Source organism: Fundulus heteroclitus, chromosome 13 (assembly GCF_011125445.2).
Source record: "Fundulus heteroclitus isolate FHET01 chromosome 13, MU-UCD_Fhet_4.1, whole genome shotgun sequence".
NCBI classification, from domain to species: Eukaryota; Metazoa; Chordata; class Actinopteri; order Cyprinodontiformes; family Fundulidae; genus Fundulus; species Fundulus heteroclitus.
The window spans coordinates 14186353-14196385 of NC_046373.1; the positions used below are offsets into that span (position 1 = coordinate 14186353).

At 41.2% G+C, this 10033-nt stretch overlaps 1 protein-coding gene across 1 annotated transcript; it reads left to right on the plus strand.

The window, feature by feature from the left end:
- The first annotated feature begins 1230 nt into the window (after window positions 1–1230).
- Window positions 1231–9752, plus strand: azin1b (antizyme inhibitor 1b). Its single transcript, XM_012868615.3, has 11 exons — window positions 1231–1426; window positions 4324–4467; window positions 4591–4789; window positions 4876–5049; window positions 5291–5463; window positions 5612–5825; window positions 6452–6526; window positions 6821–6986; window positions 7092–7201; window positions 7981–8198; window positions 8281–9752. Exons 3-11 carry the CDS (start codon window positions 4688–4690, stop codon window positions 8354–8356), a joined length of 1308 nt encoding a protein of 435 aa, XP_012724069.2. The 5' UTR covers window positions 1231–1426; window positions 4324–4467; window positions 4591–4687; the 3' UTR covers window positions 8357–9752.
- Window positions 9753–10033: the final 281 nt, after the last annotated feature.

A 10033-nucleotide genomic window follows, 5' to 3' on the forward strand; every position in this document is an offset into this window, starting at 1 on the left:
CGTGATTATTACATATGTGACATCTCGATACATTCTAGGAACCTTTACTGTGGCCAAGAGTTGGTTCAAGACCTTGATACAATTTTGAATTATGGGATTTGAGCCATATAGCATATGCTTCACTTTTATCTGGGTTTTAAGCAAGGATGGAAAGCAAAGTTGCCTACGAGACAGGTGTTCTGTTGTTAACTATGAGGGCTGCCCTTCCAAGTCAGCACCTGGAATACATTTGTGCCAAAAAGAAAAGGAAATGTTTAATTGTGTAGATATGTAATACAATCTGAAATTTGGAAGTCCTGGCCCATCGCAAGTTTTATATTTAATTAAATAGTTTTTTTGTTTTTTTTTTTGTTTTTGTTTTTTTTGGGGTTTTTTTGGTGGGGGGGGGGGGGGTTGTTCTAGGAACCTTGCCTGAATATTACAGAATAATATTATATACATTAGGTAATTTCCCTCTGGGCTTATTAAAGTATGTCTGATTCTGATTCTGATTCTGATTATGATTCATTCTGAACAACAAAAGAATATTTGGCTTTTTACAAAGTGGATTTCTTCTTGCCATACCTGGTAAAATTCAGTTATGGAGTCTCCATCCATCTTCCGATCCAATCTGATCAGCTTCCCTGTACTTGCTGAAGAAAAGTATTCCTACATCACGATGCCACCACCATGTTTCAACATAGGGAAGCTGTTTTCAGGGTGTTGAGAGAGTCCTATGTTATTTACATTTTGCAACTCATTATTGTTTCTGAACATCAGGGAGCAAAAAAGTATAACAAAGGGTGTTAGGTCTGGGAATGGTTTTTGTGGCACAACATGAGCTAAAGCTCCTTCCAATGTGGATGACACTAAGCTCTGTAGTGAATTATCTATTATATTAAATATTTGTCTTGCCATGCTTTCTCAGCACTTAAAAAAACATTGACTTGTGGTTTGTATAATTACATTTAAAATAACTAGGTTTTATTTACATTTCTGTCACAGCTACCTACTTTTCTTATCAAATATAGGACAGCAGTTGTACTGGACCGATTTATTGAATGGTCATGTGTGGAAAGTTTATGGTTACGTAACCTAAATAAACAAGCCGAAGATACTGCGGACCGTACAATATTCGGAAATACATATTTGGCATGCGCTTAATAACGCAGAGCGCTCATTGGTCAAACTGAAAAGACTGGCTCCGCCCACCGGCCGTTTATTATCTTTTCTACTTCCCCTCCCCTGGCTGCCGCTGCTCGTCTTCCAGTAGTTCTCCGCCCACCGACAGAGAGAGAGGACGCAGCTTAGCTAACGCGGGTTCCCGAGCGAAACATATGGCAAAAATAGCCTCCTTTCTTTCTTTCAACGTTGGGCCCACTACTCTTTAAAAATTCCGCCGAAAAAGAGAAGACGATTTTCCAAATCCTTTCGGCCGTTATCTCACGTAAGTACGCCGAGAAGCGCTCCCCGGCTGTGGCTCCAAGGAGGATTCATTAAGCGGACGTTAACATGGCGGGCTGCTCTTTCTGCCGTCTTGCTACACATGACAGACCCGTTCGCTGAGCACTGCGGTTTCGTCATGTCTTCCGTTTGAATTTTAACCTATGAGAATCTCTATAGTGAGTCGGATTTGGCGTGTTTTCGTGTAATGTGTTTGTGATGAGGTTTGTTCTGGGGTTGTTTTGAAAACACGGCGTTATTACAGCCGTCTCCGATCGAAGGGCAGCCGACAGCCACTCTAACGATAGCGGCTTCCCTGCCATGACTCTTTACCCAGTGTGATTTTGCCATCCCTCCGTCCCTATGACCAAAGTAGCGATGTTCATATACGATAGATTTAATACCAGTGGTTTTATGTGGTTTTATTTATCTTCTTTAGTGACGCATTGAATTAATATTCAATTTGTCAAGTTGTCAGTGTTTTCGCTCACGACGCATGCGCGGGATTTGGCGAGAAGCAAAAAAATGCCTGACAAACCGGCCATCTTTTGTGGAAGTGAGATATATTTCGATGATTTTTATGAAAAATAATAATACCAAACTATATAATGGGTTGCGGGGGAGCTCGTATCCCGTGTTGTCTCTTATTACTAGAGTTTTGTGGCGTTAAAGATAAATATTGCTGACACATTAACTAGGAAAGCCTAAAGCGCACGAATGTTGCCTCCCCAGTGGTTCTGCAACTTTTCAGACCGCGGCTCGTCTACACGAGTAGTGGAAAATGTCAGGGGTACATTATAGGTCAAGTGGGGGAAAAAAAAAAAAAAAGTGTACAACATAATTTTATAGTTTAATTTTTTTTCTTATTTTCTCCGTAATCTTTGCGGATTAACTTTGACTCTGTTTTTGATCATGTTTGAAATTAGGGAAGTTGCTTCGTTTTAAAATGTGACATTCTGGTCTGAATTGTTTCCTTTGTAGTTTAGATATAAACCTGTGAGAAACTGTGATCTAAAACCACAAAAATATATTTATTTAAATAATGCATTGTTCATGAAACAATATTGAATTTTTTTTAACTTTAAAAAAAAAACAGTTAGCTAAACGAAATATCAGTAATAGTCCTTTATCTGGACAGGCTGATGGAAATATATCAGTGGTTCTCTCGGTACTAAAACTATTTTAGATACAAAATTTTTCTACTGTATAAAAAAAAAGTTTTATTTTTGTCCTTCTGATTGCGTTCCATTAAAAACAAAAAAGTAGTAGCTGCACTGTTACTAAAACTATGGCACAAAAACCTGCAGAATTTCAGCATAAGTATATCAAATTGCTGCCGTCATTGCAATATCATATATTGTTTGGATTTTATATTCCATTTGTATATCAGCAGTACATTAGGTCAGCTGGATGGAGCTCCTCTAAATGCCCACACCTAATGTATGCGTTGAGTGAGACGCTAAAGCTCTTGGAGCGGTGAAGAGGGTGTAAAGCGTTAAGAGAGGAGAGTTATAAAGATCTTTATTGTCTTTAAAAGTCTCTGCAATAGAATTGCAACTATGTGTTTTTCTGGTATCCTGGAGTCTTCTCTCTTTTTGTGTTTTTGTTTTTTAGGCATCTTGCCCTGAAGTTTCCATCAAACGACTTTTGTTGGATGTTTTGCCTTTTTTACAGACTTTGTCTTTATAAACTATCTAGCAATAATTAGGGCTGGGCGATATGGATAAAAAAATAAATCTCCGATTTTATCATACCAAATCCGATTAATCGATTTTTTTTTTTTTTTCCTCCTTTTTGTTTCATTTAGAGAAATTATTTTAAAACCTTGCTTTTTATGTCAAGCATTTTGTCAGGGAGTTGACCTGGATTCAAAGTGCAACTAAAAACAAGCTGTGAAACATGCTTGTAAAACAAGATGGTAGCCGTGCCATTATAAACAATGAAAATATAACAAAACATTTGCTGCTAGTGGTATTACAAATTGAGCTAAGAACAGGCTTCACTGCACTTGTGAACTTCAAACTAAGTTAAAAAAAAAAGTAAATAAGTAAATGAAGTACCTCGTATTATGGTAAAAAAAAGTTTTCACTCAACAATATTTTGACAATACATTTGCCTAAACATGTATTCAGCATCACTTGCTGTTCTCTTCATGGAAACCCAATGAGTGTATTGGCAAAATAAAATCCAGATTTTCCAAAAATGAAATCTTAAAGAATTGTAAATTCAAATTAATCGATTTATCGCCCAGCCCTAGAAATAATATCACTGTGATGTTCTTTCTGATAACCCACAGCCTTAGCTAAACTGAGTAACTATCCGACCTTTGATTTACTTAAAAAGGGAAAAAAAAAACAAGATGAAAATGTCAACCTTTTCAGTTAATCAGACACATTTTAGTCAGACCAACACCTCAGCATTGTGCCTCAGCTGCTGTACCAACAGTGCTAAAATAAAATAAAAAGATATTCTGTTTCTTTTATGCCAGCGAGGATTCGCAACGCGAACATAACAAATATAAGCAGGGTTTCTCCCATAAAATTGTGTAATCCTGGGGCGTAGTGACGCTGCTCGAGGGAGGGGCGTCAAGCTAATAACAGCTAGCGTGTTAGCTTATGGAAGTTGTCTCCCAGATGTTCTCAAACATCGAGAACATTGAGCATTTTAAGTAAACAAACGACGCCTGGTAAAGCATGGTGGCCCGCCCAGTCTTATTATACGGCGGGAGGAATCCTGTATACAGCCCGTTTTGATGGGACGGTGGAGCCTGAAGTGAAATCCCTAATCAAGCAGTTGAAGCAAAAATGTCAGCCGCTGATAGTACCGCACCCATTGAAGCTTCACGTATATTGCCCTTTATCTGTGTGTTTATGGCTAACGTTGTGCTGATTTCTTTTCCAGGGCTCCCCTGTCTCTGTACAGGCGTATGAGCGCTACCCAGAGGGCCTAGGGGCGGCCCTTTACAGGGAGCACTTTGACTTCAACGCTGAGCCACCTTGGGATCCTAGCTGATAGCGGGACAGGTCCATCTCCTGACTTGTCCATGTGAGTATTTCTTTTCTCTGCTTTTAAAAAAAAACAACAGCAACAATTTAGATAATTTAAGGTTATGTTAACTGTCGTGTTTTTTTCTTTTTTTTTTTTCTTCTTCACGTTCTTTCTTTCCAGTTTGTTGCATACCGGCAGGACCCCATTGGCTCAGTCGTGACCCCTTCGCTTGTTTACTACTTCTTTATGATCGTCGGCTTAGTGGAAAACGGTTAAGATGAAAGGATTCCCTGACAAACCAAGTTACATCCTTGAACTCCTGGAGGGAGGAGTTACTCTGGAAGACGTCATTGATGGACACATCTGCGAACAGGATCAGGCAAGCCTCGTTAGCTCAAACGGTTAAAAAAACAATCTGGAAATCGGGAGCGGCTTTTAATCGTACCGATCTGCTGCGTTCGACAGGTGGAGAAAAGCGCGTTTGTGGTGGGCGACCTCGGCGCGCTGATGCGCCAGCACACGTGCTGGCAGAGCGTGGTGCCGCGGCTCCAGCCTTACTACCCTGTCAGGTGCAACAGCAGCCCCGCAGTCATCGAGGTGCTGGCCTCTTTTGGCCTGGGCTTTGTTTGTGCCAACAAGGTGAGGACTTTTTTTTTTTTTTTTTATTTAATCAACACAGGCATTCATCCTCTTATGAAAGCGCTTCATGTTTTGGGGGCTGTTGCATCACCAGCACTCCATTGATTACCTGTCAGCTGATAGTGTTATCCATTAAATTTATGTAATGCTGAAACATTTTTTTTTTTTTAAATCCTGTTCATGAGAGTTTTACTCTGGAAGCCATGAATTCTCTTAAGTTGTGTCGCTTTTCTACCTGTAGGCTGAGGTGAGTCTGGTTCTGGACCACGGCGTGCCCCCAGAAAACATCATTCTGTCAAGTGCTTTTAAGCAGCTAGCACACCTCAAGTATGCCGCCAAGAACGGCATACAGCATCTCGTGTGTGAGAACGAGGCAGAGTTGTCCAAGATTGCTCGCCTGCACCCTGATGCAAAGTGAGTGAGAGAGAAAATACTCATCAGTAGTTGTTAATCATTGTTTTAATGATGAATTTCATCTATTTTGAGCTTGCATTGCTCTTAAAAGCCTAAGCGTCTAGTCGCAGGTTGCTTAGACGGAGGGTATTTTTTTTGTTTCTTTCAGGCTGCTGTTGCAGTTGACTACCGAGGAGCACGCGGCAGAGACCAGCATGCCCTTTGGCTTCTCACTGAAGAGCTGCAGACATCTGCTGGAGACGGCCAAGGAGCTGGGGGTCCAGGTGGCCGGAGCCGCCTTCCACATCCCGAGCTCCTGCCAGGACCCGCAGCAGGCCTACACCCGCGCGCTGTCGGACGCTCGCTGTGTGTTTGACATGGGGGTAAGAGCCAGCTTCGAAAATGATTGATAACATCGTTACACAGGGTGCTTGCGCAAGTCTTGAAAGTCTTAATAAGTATGAAATTTTAAAACACTGTTTTCCAGACCTTGAAAAGTCTTGAATTTTGTGTGTAAGTCTAATAAAGTATGGGAAAAAAATGTCTGGTAGAATTTTACAGTATGCTCGAAGGCATTGTGAAATGAGAAATAGGAAGCTAGGCTATAAAACTATAATTTTACTAACTGGTCACGTACTGTATTAGCCTAATGGAATCAAACACTTGTTTGATGTGAAATTCATGTGCTTGTGATTTTCATGTTTTGAAACGTCATCAGTAAAAGCATAATTTACTGTGAATAATGCATTTGTTCATTGAATACTAGCTTATAAAAATTAACATTTCTAATAAACAGTTTGTACAATCTCAACCAATGAAGTAGGCAGTAGGCACACAAGTATACAAGTACATAAAGTTAAGGTCTTGGGGGGAAAAAAAATCAGTTTTGAAAAAGTCTGGAATTTTAATTTGGAAAAAGAGCATGCACCCTGTTACATATTCTAAGCATTGTTTTATCTCTTGGAGTTTATATTTTCATATTGGGAACAATAACCGTTTTGTTTTTCAGCTGGATCTGGGCTTTAACATGCACATCCTGGATATCGGTGGTGGATTTACTGGTTCGGAGCTTCAGCTCAAACAGGTCAGCAGTTAATAGTCATGATGTGACTCGTATGATTTAGTTATAATTTTAACCAGACAGTTTTTGGTCTTCTATATTTGGTTTTGTAATGAATTCCACATTGAAATAACAGCTCAGCGATGTTCCTAATGCAGACGCATAAATTAAGGTTATGTTTTAGTTGCTGCTCCATCAGCAATTTGAAAGTTACACATTTATGCCAAACAGGAAGTAAGCCTTCAGTCAGATAATATAATTATTATTCTAGTTCTCTTAAAATATCAGTTTGATTACTCTTTTTTTTTTTTAATGCAGGTTGAGTCTGCAGTCCGGCCTCTCCTGGATGCTTACTTCCCCCAGCGATCCGGTGTGCAGGTTCTGGCCCAGCCTGGCTGCTTCTACGTGGCCTCTGCTTTCACCCTGGCTGTCGGTGTAATTGGCAAGGAGGTGGTGACCCGCCGCTGGGACAGCTTGTCTCAAGGTGAGAAATCTAAATATTTAATTTTATTGTTGTATCCAGTCAGAGCAGAATTTGCCGACGTTAACGTCTGTATTTCTAACATCCTTTTTAAATGATATACCCCAGGTGAGAAGAACGAGGACGCAGAGTTCCTGTACTACATGAACGAGGGCGTTTATGGTTCGTTCAGCCACAAACTGCTGGGTAGCCTCATCACCACCCCATCAGTGCACAAGGTTAGTAAGGCGTCCCTCCCTGAAGACCCCACACAGTCATGGCAGCTCCGGCTGAATACGGAGAAGTGGTTGTTCATTGTGAACGGTTAGCATGCAGCACACTGTTTTTGATGCATGAGATCTAAACAGCTAAAGTTAAAATTTGCACTTTGTGTCATGCATAGACCAGAGGTCAGATGCTGCTCAATAATTCCTGGAGTGTGTGTGAACACAGGAAGACATGCTGGCATCAACGCTACGAGCCCCCATACAGCTGCAGACTCTTGAACTATGCAAACTTTTTAAATTCATGCTGGTGTTACAGTTTTAGATTTATAATATTTTTTGCAAAATATTTTTGGATAATTTCGATGCAGTGAGCAACAATATAGAATAAACGCTTGAGATGAATGTAGTCCTCTTTAGTTTATTGTGCAGACTAAAAAACACGAGCGTAACAAGCTGGTATTATGTAATTCGCCATCTGTAGCTTTAAGACGGTGTTACCTTAATGTGATAAATTAGAGTGATGGCTGGTGCTCTTTTAGCTTTCACGCCATGACAAACGTGGGAAAGGGAAAAGTGTTGACGCCTTCTTTCAGCCAGGTGACCAGCAACATGTGGGGTAGGGGCACGTTTGTTTTTCTGTGCCGCTACAGAAACCGCAACCTTTTTAAAGACCGAGCCGACAGGATGATCAAATTGCAATTAGATATTTTCTTGCGTTGTATGCCGTCTTACCAAGTGACATCTTTTTGTTTTGAGTACGTTTCCTAAATTGCATGCCTCCCTTCCTGCAGCATGCCCTGTGTGCCGATGAAGCGGTGTATCCCAGCAGTCTGTGGGGCCCGTCGCTGGACCAGCTGGACCAGGTGGTGGAGCGCTGCCTTCTGCCCGAGCTCATGGTGGGAGACTGGCTCCTCTTCTCCAACATGGGGACATGCGGTCTGGAGGAGTTCAGCTGCGGCTCCACCTCCAGCCAGCTGCCCGTCTACTACACCATCTCCACCTCTGACTGGTGAGTGTGGCGCCGGGTTCAAGCCGCGCCGCTCGTAAATGTGCAAAGACGACTAAATTTTCCTGCTCTCTGTGCTCCCCAGGTACGAAATGCAGGAGGCGGGCGTGGCACTGGACGGCGCCATGAAGAACTTCTCCATGCTCCAGTACAGCGCCTAACTACGCTCGGCCCCCCTGTCCTGTTTTGTATTGCACAGATGTTCCTTCCTCTGCTTTTCACCATGTGAGAAGAGAGGTCGGCGCGGTATTACGGACAAGGGGCTCAACATTCCAGCCACCGTGGGGGGGAGAAAAAAGCTGTGTCCTATCAAAGATTTCCTTCCAGAGTTTGACTTGTGTTTTGTTTGTTTTTTGCTTCTAGAATGGGAAAAGAGTTTAGTTGTGCGATACCTCGATTTAAATCCCTAAATTCACCTGGTTGATAATCGAAACCCCTGCGACTGAATCTGTCGGCTAAAAGAGCGTTAGCCTTAGCTCGAGTGATATTATGCAACAAAATGGACGACTCACCGGAGATGGGAGCCCATGCTGTTTTGGGTGGGTTTATTTTTAAATCAAAGTCAGTTTACAAATTGTATAATTTAATCAGTTAAATTCAAATCGTCTCTATTGATAATCTGACAGTCTCGTAAACTCCAGCACATGTTGTCTTTACATGATTTTTCGTTTCGTTTTGGATTCAGTGCTAGTGTTGGATCTGTTCGTCGAACCCCTTACTTTGTACAGAAACAATAATGATCTAACGTTTCGCTCGGCTGCAGCTCACCTCAGTGTTTTATTTATTGGAATCAAATATTACGGTGACATATTTCAAACTCCAACTTTAAATGTGTTTGGTCCAGGTAATATGCTGTGGCCTCGTCTATCAGTGTTTTCCTGATGACATATTTATGTGGTGGTTATTTATTAACTTTTTTTTAAAAAAAACGCTACAGGATTAGATGTGCTGTGACCTCAGCGGTTTCCCTCCATTCAAAAGGGGGCAGCGGGATTTTTTTTTTTCCTCGTTGTATGTCCCTTTGCTGATGCAGAGAAACCACATAGCAACACACTCCTTGTCTCTAAGAGAGAAGGGGGGTCAGTCTGGTTTAAAAATGCACAGATTTGGATCAAAAGAACCTGAAGCAACCATCTCTAAGATCTACACGTCGGTGTCGCTCTCGGTCCTTTACTGAGGACCCCCCCCAAAGCTAGCTATGTTAGTGAAGTGTGATCGTAAAATCTCGTACCAAAAGTACACAAACGTCTATCTTTAAAGCGAAAGGCACTGAAAGTTAAACACAGGCATCTCTGGTTAATTACATGTTAGATCTTTCGTTGTGCCTCTTGTAAGACATGAGCGGCGCAGTGCGGAGCCTCTTGTACAGCTTCATGTTTGATAACTTAATAGGTGATTTGACTCAGCAGCAGTTTATAAGAATCCTGCCCTTGTGTTTTACAAGTGACTAATGTATTAATTGTCTAAGGCACTAATGGACCATAGCCTGTTTTGACTGTAAATTGTGCTTGTTAAAGTAATGAAAGTGATTAATTTAATACATTTCTGACTGAAATACCTACTTGTTCGTGTGTTTTTCTTTCCTGGGTGGTTGTGGTGGTTTAATACAGGACTGTCACAGAGTTTTTGCCTCTTACAGATGTGTTTTTTTTTATATCCAACAAATCTTAATCAAAGTATCTCATTTTTTTTTTTTTTTTTTTAGGCAGCCATTTAGTTTCACCAAAATAAACCAAAATCTGTTAAGTCAAGAATCGGCTTCACTACAACTTAGCCGTTGTCCATAAATGGAAAAACATGAGAACAGTGGTGAATCTGGTCAGGAGTGGTCGACCTAT